The following is a 17509-nucleotide window of genomic DNA, read 5'->3' as shown; positions in this document are numbered from 1 at the left end:
GGGAGGGTAGAAACAGACTGGAGTTAAACACTGAATCTGGATCGTGACCATTAGGAACATCAGAACTTACCACCTCTCCGGAGTTTATAAAGTGGACATGATCAGCACGAGCGGCTCCGCGAACAGGAGATTTTCAATGTGACTGTAATAGGTGAGTAGTGCATTGATGAATATATTGAACAGAAATCTGAACTCGTTGTGGAATTAACACACTGATTAAAGTTGGGAAAGTAATATATACTGGTGTGAAATGGTCAATTTTAGTTTGACATGCAAATAAAAGCATTAAATTGTTTAAAATAACTAATTGAAACACCATGTAGTCATATGTGTCGCCAAACTCATACTCAGGTAGCTGAGAATTCTAGACATGACTAGAAACTCTGATAACAACAACAAAAAAGCATGAATAACCGCAGCAAAACAATGAAGGAAAGTTTTTTGGGTTTAAGCAAACGGATAGATCTCACCTGGATTTTTTCTCATTACATTGAAACTACCCTTTGAAGATGTATTCCATACGTGAAAGAAGGTCCCATCACGATCAGCCTTTCTTATAATGGCTCCCTATAAGGTTGTGCAGTTCATTCCCTCTGTTTGGCCTTCAAACTCTCTCTCTTTGTTGTCATGTGACCTGGCAGCCCACTCCCATAGTAAGAATCCCACAGTTTTTTTTTAGACCACATTGTAGTTAGGTGGTCTGGTTCCTATATAAAACTGAATGAAACTGAAACTTAATTTGGTGTAGTTGTGGTGCAAGTAATCAACTGTGAAACTCTTCCAGGTGTGTTTGATCCAGATGCAGGAGAAAATAAAGCCTGTATCAGCAAAGGAGGGGAAATCCGTCACTCTAAACACTAACTTTAACGTACAGAAAGATGATCTGATGGTGTGGAATTTTGGACGGGCCACCAAACACTGCGTATATAATCCGCTTCATCACGTCCCGTGTCAAAGTGATGTGAGCGCCATCGCTAAAATTGATGGAGAAACCCGTGAGGTCTCATTAGATGCTGGCGACAGCGAGATGTTTAGTAACAGACTGAAAATGGACAAACTGACCGGATCTCTGACCATCACAAACAGCAGACCCGAACACTCGGGGTTTTATATACTACAGATCAGTAATAACAATGGGACCAAATACAGGAGATTCAACGTTACTGTTAGTGGTGAGGATCACGGGCAATTTTATACTGAACTTTGATTTTATTCAGTTATATATTCTTTCTCTTGTATATAGTGTTTTAATGTATTTAATTAAGATGCATTTAGCCTAAGCTCCTTTTATTTGTGCCAGTATGTGAGGTAGGTTCCCAACAATGGGCTAATTTCCGATCTTTTTTTTTTTTTTTAGCCATTACGAAATCCCACTCGCATGTTGTTTGGATGTCAATCACTATAGTGCTTTTGTTGATGTGGCGCTTTGGTGTTGTGGCTGTGGGCTTTAAAAACTGGCGCAACAGGAACTGTAAGTAAGAGAAAAGCGAATCTTTTTCAATTAACTTTATTTAGATGTTTCTTTAGGTGTAATTATTATAATAATAGTTTTTTTGTTTGTTTTTTTTTTTAACAAAAGAATCTAATTGTAAAAATACTCAAGTGGTGGAAATAGATACCACTGAGATGCATTTAAGAGGGGTTATGTGGCTTTACCTTTATTCCTAGTTTTGTTGGGGAAACTGAGGTCGTATAACTGCTGTCAGTCTACAGGGGCGCAGGAACCGGGTGAGTGTTTCCTTCAGATAACACTCCGCTTCCTGTGCTTATGTGTGAACATAATTAATGTAGAATAGTGTAAATTGACTTTTCTTTATTTCTTATTGACAAAATGGTGTTTGTTTGAATTCTGGCTTTGTTTGACTTATGTTTGTTGATAAAACAGAATTAATACCAAAATCGGTGATAGAGGGAGAACCTGTGACTCTCAACACTGATCGTACGGAACTACAGAGAGATGATGTGATCGAGTGAAGTTTGGAGGCAAGTCATTGCAAAAATCAGCAGAGCAGCCGATAAGATCTGTCAGAAGACTTATGATGGTGCTTATGAGAAGTTCAGAAACAGACTGAAGCTGGATCAGACAGGGTCTCTGACCATCACGAACACCAGAAACCACAGACTCTGGAGATTATCAACTACAGATCGCCACCAATGGAAAAGTGGAAACAATACCGAAAATTCAACGTTTCTGTCATTGGTGAGTAGCTCAGATTCGCTCATATATATCATCATTAAGATGCACTTTATGAATTTTATTATGTTTTTGTGAAGTAGTATAACAACATTATCTATTCACATCTTTGGTGATTATTCTCTGCTTTCTTATAGATTCCAGTCAGAACATACCTAAAGAGTCAGCTGAGTCCCCTCCTCTGATGAGTGAAGAGAGATGCAGCAGCTCCAATATGGAGTTGGTATAATGCTATTAACATTGATGAGAAATGTGTCATATATGCTGTTATTATTAATTATGAATGACCAAGGAACTTGCTAACTGTACTGTATACATTATATGTGCATCGCAATTGTGTTTTTCTGACTGATGTGCTTATTTCTGAAAATATTCACTATATAAAGTGCAGCTAATGTATGTGAATGTTGTTTTTGTACATATCATTGAGCCTGTGATGTGTTTACAGACATGTTTCTGCTGAAATAATGTTTTATTTACTTATGTCTAGCACTGTAATTTTCAAATCGATATACCTTTTTTTCTGTGAGCATGTAAATGACTTAATTGCAGCTATAATGCACTTTGTATGGCTGTTTAACCAAATAGTAATAAGAGAAGACACTACAGCTTTATCACTGCTATTATAAAACACGGGAAATACAGCATTGTTGCTTTATTTTTTGAACATTTGCTGCTCGTTGAATAAATGTGGGAGAAAATGGCCTCAATTTTAAATTTCCATTTGCGGTTTGGTACTCTGAGTCTTATTTTTTAAATGTATATATTTTATATATTTTTTTAAGTGTAAATATAAGTGTTATGTAGCCTTATAACTCTAAAAAAAAAAAAAATTCAATTTTGCCATATTTTGTGTTTTCTATGAGTTTGTCATGTGATCAGATCTGACTATGAAATCTTAAATGTAACATGAATTTAAATGTACTGATTCGCTGCTCTTACGCTCTTATTGGGAATGATAGGTTTGGTTTTACTTTCAACTCTTAAATTTACAAACTATGTAAAAGAGAATTATTATATAAAAAGTAAACTTCCATATGCAAATGATTTAGCATCTTTGTGTCAGTTTGTTCATTGATATACATAAAGGTGTATGTGTGTGTTTATGAAAATATTTGACTTTTTGATCTTTGAGATGCTTTGAAATTGCATGACGCAAGACAGTAGTTATATTCGCAGAAAGTCACGTGACTCGGGAGGTTTGTCCTGAGTCTCCCTCATCAGTAGCCTCAATCACTGCTGTCATTCAGTTTGGATGCAGTCAGAAGCGGGTTTAAAATGCGGAACCATTCTCTCCTTTTGTGGGTTTTATTATTCGTGGACGGTGAGTCAGATTTATTTATAATAAATTTAGCACTTTCGGTTTCAGTAGGCAATGAACTGGAAACAGATCATTCCCATTTGCTATCATTCTTTTATATCTCCATTGTTTCCTAATCATTTCTAACGATATTTAGTTATCTATAAATAGATGTTGTGATGAGTCGCATGTGAATAATGACATGATAGTATTTTTGGTGGGGTTAATTAACTTGTGCACGGGTTGTGTGTTTAGTAGTGAAGACTAGAGAGCGCCGATGGGCTTTCAATATTCGCATCACATATTAAAACTGACAACACCACAAACACATTAATAGAATATCCCCGCCGTCAATCCGGGTTTAGACACAGTGACAGCACATATTTATTCATAAAGCTGTTATCAGCGTGATAGTCATGTGTATGCTTCAATAAACCGGAAATAGTAAACACGCCGCTTGAGATAAATAACCATTTTCAAACTCGTAATTATCGCTTTTGCTCTGAAGTGCTTTACTGAATGATGTTGTAACAGTAGGTAGAGTGACTTTGAATCACTGGGGTAATCAGAGATGGGCAGTATTTTCATTAAATGTATAATGTTTAAATACGTACCTATTTAACGAATAAATACGTAGCCTAGCCTATATTTGTAGCTACTTTGTATTTTGCTGACCAATCAAAATTAAATTAAAATTAAATGTAATTTGTAATTAAATAGCCTACATTGAGAGACAGTAGGCTATTTTGTATTTGAAATTGGCCTCCTCAAAAAAAATAATAAAAAATTGTTTTCCAAAGTTTAGTGATCAAGGTAAATAATTTTATTCTTAGATAATCTATCTTTAAGATCGTAAACATCTTTCTTCACAAAAAAAAAACACAACACTTATGCATGCATTTATTTATCACAACATGCTTCTTGATTACATTTCCTTGCATCTGTACATAAACACTCCTGTACACACAAGTACCATATATTGTTTATTTTAGTGTATTGTTTTAAAAAAAATATATATCATTATTTTCCTGTTCACTTATTCTATTTTTATTTTCTTTGTCTTGTCAGTGTCATTCTGTTTGTGCTGTGGAACCCTCTGTCACCATTCCTTGTATGAGTAAACATACCTGGCAATAAAGCTCTTTCTTCACCTATGTTTAATAGTACTGCCAACTATCATAGTTTTTGGCTAGATTCAAGTGAATCATATGATCCCCCCCCCCAAAAAAAAAAAAAATAATAATAATACTATATATATATATATATATATATATATATATATATATATATATAATATATATTTGATGAAATCTGAGAACTTTCTGTCCCTCTACGGACAGTCATGCAACTTACACATTCAAGGTCCAGAACAGCAGGAAAGACATCATTACGTAATCTATGTCATATGAGCATATCAAAGTATATCATCACTAGTAATTAATGACAGAATTTCCATTTTTGGATAAAATAAACCTTTAATTCGTCCATGGTTCCATCTTTCAAATTGTTTAAATGAAATGAAAAAATGTTTAATCTCGCTCTTTGCAACACTTGTTTCCGTTTGTTCTCCAGGGTGTGTTTGGTGCTGCTGAAGTGTCAGTGTCAGTGATGAAGGGAGATTCTGTCACTTTGCACACTGATGTTTCTGAACTACAGAGCGATGATATAATAGAGTGGATGTGTGAATATAATCTCATCATAGCTGAAGTTAAAAACAACAAATATGAAATTACAAAAACAACCTCCCAACAAATGGTGTTCCTGATAGGATTTTTCGAAGGTAGACTGGAGCTGGATCATAACGGATCTCTCACCATCAAAAACATCACATCTCAGCATGAAGGAACTTATATACTAGACATCCGGGGTAGACATCTAATATCCAAGAATTTCACTGTTACTGTTCATGGTGAGTAACCCAAGATTTACATGTGCTATTTATTGGAATTAAAAGATCACAAGATCTACCTTGAAGAGTAAACTATTTATATTTTGTTGTAAATTTTAAAAAAAGATAAGTAAATAAAAAAAATTTCAGCAACTGACAAAGTTAAGTGTGTGAGATGTGTTTTCAACAAAGATCATTTTCACAAAAATGAAAATATAAAAAGTTTTTATGATATTACTATTCTCTTTATTAATTAACTATTTTCATGCCTTTATGTATTCTTAAATGCTACATTTTTAATAAATTTATTTATTTATTTATTTATTTTGTTTGTTTGTTTTTAAACATGATATGTTATGCCAAATTAAAATAGGATGAGGGAAAAATTCTTGAGAAAGCAGATATATCACTATACAAAAGTTAAAGTGAAAGTGACAGCCAAGCAATGGTGACCCATACTCAGAATTCGTGCTCTGCATTTAAGCCATTCACAGTGCACACACACACAGCAGTGAACAAACACGCACACCGTGAACACACACCCAGAGCAGTGGGCAGCCATTTTTTTGCTGTGGCACCTGGGGAGCAGTTGGCGATTCGGTGCCTTGCTCAAGGGTCTCATCTCAGTCGTGGTATTGCCGGCCCGAGACTCAAACCCACAACCTTAGGGTTAGGAGTCAACCTCTCTAACTATTAGGCCACGATTTTCGTGGTATTGCCGGCCCGAGACTCAAACCCACAACCTTAGTGTTATTAGTAAAAGTCTTTATCTCTTAACACCAACATAAATGCTGCTATAACAGATGTATCTTAAGACACAGATATAACAATCAAACAAAAGCAAATACGGCCTCACATTATTTAATAGTATAGATCTAGATTATAGTCTTTTTTCATAATATTAACTCATTTGTTTGTTGTAATAATGTAAAATATAATGATTATAAATTATTATCTATTATAAAGAAGTCCCTGAAAATTCAGAAAGATAAAAACCATTGGAATTGTACTTCCTGAAAATTCAGAAAGATAAAAACCATTAATAATGAAAATTCAGTTAAATTAACTTTGTTTTTTGTAAATTTAAAATAAAATAATAATAAAAATCCAATTACCAATTGAAAACATAAGGTGTGTTGTGTGACTCAGTGTAGAAATTCTGATTTTAATATTTAATTAAGGAGGGTCAGAGTAAGAGCCAATAGCCAATAGAATGTTAAGCAGTCATTAATTAATTGACTGATGGATTGATTTTTTTTCTTTCTTTATAACATTATCTAAACAGTAAATTATTGGCGGCACTATTTTAAATACAGTGGTATCCAAAGTCATGCCTTTTTTCTCATTACAAATAATTGTATTGACATCTCATAATCTAGTAACAGAATTTTTATATTAAAATGTTTGAATGTTTTGCATTTTTAAATGCTAAATATTTTAGATCAAGAATTTTCGATGTAATCTCAGCCTTTCACACCCTGCTACTTTTTGAAAATTACTTGCAGTAATCAATCTTTGTTTTAAACTGCTCCTGTTTGTTCTCCTCGTGTGTTTGTTGTTGAGACAGATGTTGTGGAGTCACTGTCAGTGATGGAGGGAGATTCTGTCACTCTTCACACTGGTGTTACTAAATGTTTGTTGTTGATGTGATACGGTGGTTTGGAAATCAAGGCACCCTCATTGCTGACTTAACCTGTTAACATTCACCCCTCTTAACTGAGCTCAAACCCAAACCTGATCTACACAAACTAAAAAGGTTGCAGTTTATTAACCATTTCGACTACATACATAACTGTGGTCTCTTTAAAAAGATGATAGTTATGAGTTCACTGTTCAGAAGTCAGAATTCATTATAGTGTTGTAGAAAAAGAGTAAAAGAAGCCTAAATGTCTTGGAATGTAAAGTTCCATTAATTATGAATAAAATATATAGAGGAATAACTATACAAAACTGTGCCAGAGCAACTGAAAACACAATGATGTGAAAGCCACAGTTCTGGGAAATTTATTAGTAAAATTTCAAGGGGTTTGTTTGATTGATTATGTGTAAAATAGCTTTTTTCTCTTAAAGAAGGTACATTTTAAAATGTCATTCTGGGTGATTAATATGAGACTAAACTTATACTCTGCCTGACTTGCTGCAATCTTCCACATCCTTATTCTACAGGTTTTAGTTTTTCACATTTATGCCTGTGTTTTTATTGTTCAAATAGCACTGTGCACCCAACAATATGCAAAAATTAATGCATATATCACAAGAAGTAATCAGCGCTATTGATTTTGCCCTATGATTATGTAAATCTGAAAGTTGTCATTGACAAAATGTTGTTGTCAAAATCATACATTGTGATCCATGCTTAAGTCATTCAAAGACTGATTTCCCCATGTGACTCTAAATTGTGATTTGTGATTAATTCTTTAGTAGTTTGATTTCTGATTTTGACTTTTGTTTTTTATTGTTTATAAAATATTGTTTATTTTGTTTAAGCCAATAAAAAAGGGAGAAGCATTTTGGAGACCTGTCCGAAAACACTCATTGTTTTTTGCATTTTATCTTTGTTACATTAGTGGTGATAAATTAGACAAAGCAAATATTAAGATTCCTAAACGCAGGTATTTTAACTAGAAAAGTTCAATGCTTTGAAATATACATATATCTGAACCCGGGATACAAACAAACTAGGCCTATATAATCTCTGTAATCATCTATTCATTGGTTGCATTTTGCTTCCATCTGAACTGTATTAGCTTTAAACTGTCTACCTGTATGCAGTAAATCTTAGGCTTTATGCAGGGCTAATTAACTGTTCTCTGGCTGCATTTTGGATCCATCTAAACTGTTTTATGTTTGAGTTGTCTTCTTTTGTGAAAGAACACTGGGGGCGGAGTTATTCTGTACGTAAGACTCCATCAAACATGATAATATAGCGATTTAATACTGAAATACACATCGGAGTGCATAATTTATTAAAATGGAAATAAATGTTATTTACTACAAAGGAATATTATGTAGGCTAAACAAAGCGGAGATGTAGACATTCCTAATTAATTACCACTGTTTGAATTAAAATATCTAATTTATTTAGGCTATTTATGTATTTTATTTTTTTTTGTAATATTACCATGAAAACTAAACTGGTGTAAGCACGCTTGAATTCATTTGCCATTGTCACTGGACTTAAACTGTTAAGAGCTCCCAGTTCAATGTTCCGTGAAGTAATGGCAAATCGATACGAATTAAAATGAAGTTATAGCTATGAAAATACGGTCGTAAATATCGAACCCTGAACCTCTGAGCTTTCGAATGGCATATTGTTTGTCATTTTTAATAAACACTTTAATGTTTAAAATCGTTTAGTAAATGTAAACAAACAAACTTTGGAACCGGCGGTGGTCTCGAGCAAGTTAATGGATTAAACAGCGCTGCTGACTCGAGATGGAGTAACATCCATCTGAATAATCAGACCGGAGATCTCACCATCAGAAACATCCGAATGAAACAGTCTGGAGTTTATAAGGTGGAGATCAACACCATCAGAAACATCCGAATGAAACAAATTCGAAATTACTGTTGGTGAGTAGCTTCAATTTCTGTAAGGTTATAAGATTTTATTAGAAATTATTTCTGTTATCGTATTTTGACTCTTTAGCGTTTAGTAGCCTAGTTTTAGTTGCTCAAATGAACACTTACATTTATACTTAATTAAAAAATAATTTTAGTATTCTACTAATCTCGCACGTGTAACAAACACGTTCAATTTTAGAAACTCTTCATAAGTTGTTCATGGGGCAGTCAGTCTAGGAAAAAAATAAATGAATAAAATGTACAAAAAACAAAACAAACACAAGAAACATAATAAAAATGGGGTAAATAGGCATATATGTATGGTATATGTTATATATATATATATAAATAATGTAAGAAGAGTTCAGGTGCAAAAGCCCCTAAGTGCCATCTGAAATTTTTCTCAGACTCTCCTGGTGTAGGTTTCAGTTATTTCACTTTAAAGGGATACACCACCCCAAAATGAAAATTTTGTCATTAATCACTTACCCCCATGTCGTTCCAAACCCCATCTGCCATCAGTGGTTCATTCTTAATTTTATGAAGCGACGAGTATACTTTTTGTAGGCGAAGAAAACAAAAAATAACACATTTATTCAACAATTCATCTCCTCTGTGTCTCTCTGCATCACCGTAGTGCCATTTTGGAGAATATCCGCTGGACGCAAGCAGCGTACGCTCTTCTGTGTCAGCCGAATTGTTTGAATAAAGTCGTTATTATGGTTTTCTTTTGTGTACAAATATTATTCTTGTCACGTCATAACGTTATGGTTGAACCACTGATGGCAGATGGACTATTCTGACAATGTCTTTCATGCTTTTCTTGACCTTTACAGTGTAAAGTTACTTGGCAGTGTATGGGACAGGACACAAGCCTCCCGGTTTTTCATCCAAAATATCTTAAATTGTGTTCTGAAGACGAACAAAGCTTTTATGGGTTTGGAACGACATGGAGGCAAGTGATTAATGACAACATTTTCATTTTCACGGGGGTTAGCCTTTAATTGCAATGAAACAAACCTATTCATTTTTTTTTTTATTAAAATTAACTAAACATAAAATATAGGATCCTGAGAAAAATGCTAATTTTTGAAGAAAATTTTACATGGCACTTAGAGGCTTTTGCAGCTGAACTGTATATGTAATATAAATCATAGAATCGATAATAAATCAAGGTGTAAAACTGCTTATATTATGGTAGTTGTCTTTCCTCAATAATATGGTTCTTACTGAAGAACATAGTCCTTGACATTCATGGAATCAAAGCATGACTTAATTTATTTAATTTATCAATACTCACAGTTTTTGTTAATTAACTTTAAGAATTACAGCACAAATTCCAGGCTATAAAATCAGTTGGACAACAGGCTTCCTCAAGTCAAAACCATATGACCAACTGCTATAATAAGAGCTAAGAATGCATAAGAATGACACAGGACTTGTTGAGAGTGTATCTAAAATATTCCCAAATGAATCAATGTTTAATCCTCTGTGATATGAATTTAATATCTGAGTTATATGTGTTTGTTGCTTTGGCAGATGGTGTAAAGAACTATATCAGTAAAGAAGGGAGAATCTGTCACTCTACGCACTGGTGTTATTGACATACAAAGATATGATTGGATATTGTGGAAGTTTGAAGACCATCTCATGGCTAAAATTAGTAAAAGGACAAATCAGTTCTTATTATATGACAGTAGTGATAAGAGATTTAAAAGACAGGCTGCAACCAAATGAAAAAACTGGATCTCTCACCATCAGTGACTCTGAAACAACAGATTCTGGGACATTATCATCTACACATGAGCAGCAGCACATACACCTTGCAGAGGATCATTAGTGTTACTGTCAAGGGTGAGTAGATATATTTTTTTTTAGCATCAATATCTTATTTATATCTGTGCTCTGTAAGCTATTAATCTGGAGAGACATCTTGCAAATAATAACTGCTTGTTTTTGCTATTTAAATTAATTATTAAAAGCTTATTACACTCTGAAAACTGCTGGGTTAAAAAAACAACCCAATCTGGGTTATTTTGGCAACCCAGTGCTGGGTCAAAAGAGACAAACTCATCGCTGGGTTGTTTTGACCCAACAAGTTGAGTTATATGTATAACACAACATTTTTAATCTTGACTTACCATAAACTTTCACTCGCTTCCATCTGAAGACGTTGAGAAAATGGCATGCAGCTTCTTGCACTGGTGTCATCTGATGTAAACGTGATGTGCGTGCTCTCTTTTACATCCACTTTCCGTGCTGGGTTAAAGATCAAGACCAATTTTCAACCCAAAATTGGGTTTAAAACAACCCAACATCCTTACCCAGCAGTCTCAAACCCATCAATTGGATTGAAAAAAAAAACACACTCAGCAGTTTTAGTGTAGTGTTTTTTTTTGTTGTTGTAGATTTACACATTTACTCACACGAATGACTGTTTGTCTTTATCACTGGAAATCCAGGTCTGTCTTCAATTGTTATAGCAGTAATATCTGTCACTGTTGCACTGGTGGTTGCAGTTGCCCTTATGATTTACTGCTGGTGCAGGTCAAGGCAAAGGAGTGAGTATTACCTGCAATTTTTTTCTTTTTTTAAGTTTCATCAGCATTTTAGACATGTTTTGTATGTGCTGTGACTTAATTATGTTTGTTCACAAGCATTATTATAAAGAAACACAATTCATATAGAAACATTAAAGACAGTACTGAACATGGTTAAGATTGAACAAAAAAGAAAAAGAAAAAAAAGTTAAATGAAGAATAAGTGTAAAATTTAAGACCCCAAAAAGAGCAAAACCGCTGAGAGATGAAAAACACATTGTTGTGTGTCCAATGATTACATATTTTTCTGCATATGTAAGTTCAGGATTTACAATGAATTTAAATCTGTGTTCGCTTCCAGGTGACAGAGTTGTGTAATTAGGAGGATCAGTGTGGTAAGATACTGTTCAGTTCAGATTTAATCTTACTGTACCTGTGAGTGATTTCACTCTTGGCAGAATGTGTTTTCTTTGTGTGTGAATGCATGCATGGTCTATATGCACTGTTAAAATTATTATATTCATATATTTTTGTTGCTGTGTCTCTTTCTGTAATTTTATAACAGGTGTCAGTGAAGATCAATTGAATCAACCTCAGGATCAGCATGAATCCATCCATAACAGTACATACATAACCACATTAACAATATAAACATAGTTAAACTGTGTAAATGAACATGAGCTATAACAGATAAGCAAGGTTTGGTTGATGTATTAGTTTACAAATTTAGTTATTGTTGATGTGTTATAATAGATTTGAGATTTATCAGATTGGGAGGGTTTGGTTGGTACAATTGCCCTGCAAATGTAAGTCCCGCTGCAACTGGAGCAGTTAGCCAAGAAGCTAAACACAGGCTTTATTTTGTTCTTTGTTCTTATTTCTTTTGCATTTTTTTGTTTTTTGTATAATTTTTGTATGATTTTGTTTTGTTATATTTTTTTTTTTTTTTTTTTTCTAAGTTTTATTTTTTTAGCATAATGTCTGCATTTTATTTGAACAAAAAAGTAATATTGTGAAATATTATTGCCAATTTCTAATATTGTTTTTTTAGTTTAATATACTTTAAAATATAATTGTTTTCTGTGATGCAGCGCTGAATTTTAATCAGCCATTACTCAAGTCTTCAGTGTCACATGATCCTTCAGAAATCATTTTAATATGCTGATTTATTATCAGTGTTGAAACCGTTGTGCTGCCTAATAATTATTTTTTTTGGAACATCTGATACTTTTTTTATTTGGTTCTTTGATGAATAAAAAGTTAAAATAACAGCATTTATTTCAAAATAGAAATCAATTCTAACAATATCCATTTAACACATCCTTCCTTGCTTAAAAAGAGTAGCCTATTTATTTTAAAAAAGAAAAAAAATATGAGTACCCCCAAACTTTTGAATAGTAGTGTTTATTGTAATACATAATTTCTGTTTTGAATAAACACTGTTCTTTTTAACTTGTTATTTATCAAATAATCCTGGAAAAAAGTCATGTGATCATGAGACACTGAAGACTGGCCCAATGATGCTGAAAATTCAGCTTTGCTTCACATGAATAAATTACATTTTAAAGTATATTAAAATAGCAAACCAATATTATAAATTGCAATAAGATTTCACAAAATTGCATTTACTTACTGATCCCAAACTTTTGAACAGCAATGTGTATATATATATATATATATATATATATATATATATATATATATATATATATAATATATATATATATATATATATATATATTAGTTTAGCATTTTGTGATGTATTTTGTTTTGCAAATTAAATCTGACCCTTTTTGTTGTGAATCTGAAATAATATGAGCTGAATGTATACAGATATACAGCTGTTCCACTGTATGAACATTTCTGCACTCTAGTGAAAAAACACTGCTTAAAATGCATGAAAATCAAATAATATAGCTAGTGTTCATTCAGTCTTTAACTTTAAATTCAATTCCTGGAGGGCCTGGATCTCTGCAGAGTTTTGTTCTAACCCTGCTCCAACACACATACCATGTAGTGGTTTTCAAATAAGCCTGAAGGACTTGATTAGTTGATTAGTTGGATCAGGTGTGTTTAATTAGGGTTGTATCTAAACTGTGCAGGGCTCTGGCCCTCCAGGAATTGAGTTTGACACCCCTGACTTAATTGAATATACAATATATGTGAATGAACATAAAAAAATAAAACAAATCATAATTAAAAAGCTTTTATTTCCAACTTGTATTATACTAATATATATATATATATATATATATATATATATATATATATATATATATAAATCAACAAAATATGCACCACGTAAGGGAAAACATATCATTAGTAATCTGAAAATATATATGCATTTCTGTCTGCACAATGTTGATTTAAATGGTTCTTATTTGTTTAATGGTTCTTATTTGTTATTTTGCCATTAGTAATAACATAAATATTGACTATTCCCCCCAAAACTAAATTGTGCATCCTAATTAATTAAACTAGTTAAGTTCATGCAGTGTTTGATTTGTGTGTAAACACAATAAGCCAAATAAACTGATACAATTAAGACTATTATATGAAGTCAGAGTAAACTGCAAGAATGTACAGTCATGGCCAAAAGTTTTGGCAGTGACATAAATTTTGTGTTTAGCAAAAATTTGCTGCTTAAGCTGTTGTGGTGTCCATTCACACAGTGATCAATGCATATTAAATAATTGCCAAAAGCTTCACTGGCCAAAAAAAAAAAAAAAAAAAAATGTTTTTTTACATCCTGCCATAAAATGACCAGCTTGAGTAATCATATCAGCAGCACATGTAAAAGTGTGAATGAGTACTAGCCAGGTAAAATCACTATCATATTAGATTGTAAGAGCAGACTGATGGAGGGAAGAAGCACTTCCAATCATTGTGTTCTTGTTAGCAATAGTTACCTCCAAAGAAACATGTTGCAGTTTCATCATCGCTTTGCATCAAAATGGTCTCACATGCAAGGAAATTGTTACAAAGAATATTGCACCTGAAAGAACCATTTACTGTATCATCAAGAACTTCAAGGAGAGAGGTTCGACGTCCTAGAGTGTCCAGCAAGCACCAGGACTGTCTCCTCCTGAAGAGTCAGCTACAGAATCGTGTCTCCAGTAGTGCAGAACTTGCTCAGGAATGGCAGCAGGTTGGTGTGAGAGCGTCTGCACGCAAAGTGAAGCCAAGACTTTTGGACAATGGCCTGGTGTCAAGAAGGGCAGCAAAGAAGCCACTTCTCTTCAAGAAAAACCTCAAGGACAGACTGAAATTCTACAGTAAGTACAAGGATTGGACAGCAGAAGACTGGTGCAAAGTAATTTTCTCTGATAAAGCTCCCTTCCCACTGTTTGGGACATCTGGAAAATCGATTGTTTGGAGAAGAAAAGGTGAACGGTTACCATGAGTCCTGTGACGTGCCAACAGTGAAGCATCCTGAGACCATCCATGTGTGCGGCTGCTTTTCGACCAAGGGAGGGGGCTCTCTCATAATTCTGCACAAAAACACTGCCAGGAATAAAGAATGGTATCAAAAACGTCCTGCAAGATTTACTTCTTCCAACAATCCATGAGCAAGTTCATTTTTTATTTAATACTTGAATAAAAGTCTTAATTTCTTAATTAAACAAAAAGTGTACATTGTTTTCAGTGTTCTTTTTTAATATGTGTAATTTGAATGCACTGTAAGTTGCTTTAGATAAAAGTGTCTGCTAAATGCATACATGTAAAATTTGATGATTATCTGTGCATTTTCTGGCATGACGTCACAAAGCAAGAGTCATAAAGAAAAGGCTCAAAGGTCATTACGTTGAAATTTTGAATCTGTGGCCAAGCAACCCGGATCTCAATCCCATAGAGAACCTGTGATCAGTCCTCAAAAGGCAAGGGACAAGCAGAAGCCCACAAACTGTGATCAACTCATAAGACAAGAATGGATTGCCATCAGTCATAATTTGGCCCAGGAGCTAATATCCAGCATCATACTACAAATACTAAAGCAGAAAAACTTTGCAAAATACAACTTTATGTCACTGCCAAAACTTTTGGCCATGACTGTATGCTTACTGGAGTGGATGGACTGGAACTTTCTGAAATTGCCAATGTTTGCATTAGACTATAACACTGAAATAAATCATAAAAGAAATACTTAAAAATACTGAGGCAGAAAGAGAAAGAAACAAACTGTTTATTGTTGCTGTACAATATGAAGTACATCACCGTTTCATTGTCTGTGATCTTCCGATTCTTCTGACGTCATTAACCAGAAGAACAACAGCGGCCACAGCAGCTACACTTATCAAAGCAGTGACGACCAGTCGGATCACAGCTTCAGGAGAGTCGAAACAAAGGTCGCAGTCTGAGGAAAGACACTAAATCAAGCACTGAAGAAAATACCATTATAAAAACTATTTGTAAAAACTCCACAAAACTTGATTTAGACTACCTGAATGTATTTGACAGAGTTTGCTAATGTCCAGATGTGTGGTCTGGTTGCTGACAGGATTGTTCACTACACAGCAGTAGGTGTTCGAATCCTGATATTCCACCTCCAGAGGTAGAGAGAGACTGATGCTGAGATCAGACTCACTGATGTTGGACAATAAACTGTTTCCTTTGTACCAGGAGAGAGTCACATGACTCACATTCAACACTGAACACAGGAAGATCGTCGATGATCTTTCAGCCGATAAAGCACAGTGCGAAGTATCACTGAAGATTGCAGGAACAGGCACATGAGCTGGCAAACAATGGTGAAACATAAACAAAACTAGAAACATTTTCTATTATTTACAACACTTACAACTTCATCTCACCATAAACACTGACAGCGAATCGCTTGGTTGACTTCTTGTTCCTGATAATGATGCTGAGCTGATAAACTCCAGTGTGTTCATTAGTGATGTTTGTGATGGTGAGATCTCCAGTCTGTCTGTCGATCTGCAGTCTGTTTTTAAATTTCTCGTCACTGTATGTTGTGATGTTTCCTGCTGCTATTCTGGTAATACGAGTTCTGCTCGATCCAAACCTCCACTCGATCTCATCATCTCTCTGTATTTCAGTAAGACCGGTTCTGAGAGTGAAAGAATCTCCCTCCATCGCTGACACGGTCTCATCTGTCTCAGCGCCAAACACTCCTGGAGATGCACGACGCAAGACGTAAACATTCTAAATGCGTTAAATGCTACAAATAGCAACCCTGTACAGACACATCAAATGTTAATTACTCACCAATCAGAGGAACAAAGCATAAAAAGAACACAACGAGCGCGTGAATCATTTTCTTCAACCGTCTGAGATGGATCTCAATGCCTTTATCTCCTCTACATAAAAGGTGCATTCACACACACAATAGTTAAGCGGATACAATTAATAATAGATTTCACAAAACAAGTCGCGTCTTGAATATGGACCCCATTATCTTAGCTATGTCTAGATAACTTTAGAGCCAAGAAGAACAAGTCCTCTTTTTTTATGTATGTTCAAATATAGAGCTTCATCTTCTTGTTATACTTCAGTCTGCGCGCCTCCGCGAAGCGCGTCTCGATATGATGTAACACGTGAACGCGCAACTACCTAAATACTGATGTTGTGGCTCAGTTTCGCATCCCGGTTTTAATTCCTTAGCTCTTAATAACATCACAAAGACAGTAACCTCAGTTTATCGCTTGTTTCCATGGATATGACATGGGTATTTCAATATAAAGACACATTTGTATACGTTCGTTATACGTTATAAGATGTAGACAAATAAGAGCTGTTCCAAGGGTGAGAATCTGGAGTTGATGGAGTTGCTATTTTATACAGTGTGAGTGGAATTTGTGAGTGGAAATCTGACTTAAAGGAATAATGCCTTTGCCCATTTACCCATCAGTCAGCCGCACACATGCAATTGTAAACAGTAGCAAGACGTTTGCCCACCCAACAGAAACCACATTCATTTGGGTCATTCTGCCATTAAACTGGTCTGAATTAAAGTCAGACCACAGCAGCTTTCACTGTGACTCAGCAAGAGCCACAAAAGCAAA

The 17509-nt window shown here is 34.4% G+C and overlaps 1 protein-coding gene and 1 long non-coding RNA gene across 3 annotated transcripts; one reads left to right on the top strand and one right to left on the bottom strand.

Annotated features, from left to right (window-relative positions):
* Positions 1–5072: 5072 nt before the first annotated feature.
* LOC122134271 lies at positions 5073–11906 on the top strand. Its single transcript, XR_006159587.1, has 4 exons — positions 5073–5403; positions 10486–10800; positions 11409–11507; positions 11848–11906. It is a non-coding gene; the product is annotated as an uncharacterized LOC122134271 (long non-coding RNA).
* A 3765-nt stretch (positions 11907–15671) lies between these two features.
* On the bottom strand, positions 15672–16925 carry LOC109105551. 2 transcript variants are annotated; one of them, XM_042754899.1, is made up of 5 exons: positions 16713–16925; positions 16298–16618; positions 16127–16221; positions 15928–16030; positions 15672–15840 (listed from the first exon to the last, which is right to left on the bottom strand). In XM_042754899.1, exons 1-5 carry the CDS (start codon positions 16819–16821, stop codon positions 15698–15700), a joined length of 771 nt encoding a protein of 256 aa, XP_042610833.1. In that variant the 5' UTR covers positions 16822–16925; the 3' UTR covers positions 15672–15697. The 2 variants fall into 2 exon arrangements, with proteins under 2 accessions (XP_042610833.1, XP_018974378.2); XM_019118833.2 differs by having other exon boundaries at positions 15928–16221; positions 16713–16921.
* Between the last annotated feature and the right edge of the window lie 584 nt (positions 16926–17509).

This window comes from Cyprinus carpio, unplaced genomic scaffold (genome assembly GCF_018340385.1).
Source record: "Cyprinus carpio isolate SPL01 unplaced genomic scaffold, ASM1834038v1 S000006613, whole genome shotgun sequence".
Taxonomy (NCBI): domain Eukaryota; kingdom Metazoa; phylum Chordata; class Actinopteri; order Cypriniformes; family Cyprinidae; genus Cyprinus; species Cyprinus carpio.
Note: the sequence above shows the minus strand (reverse complement) of the source record. Positions and strands in the feature narration are given on the sequence as shown.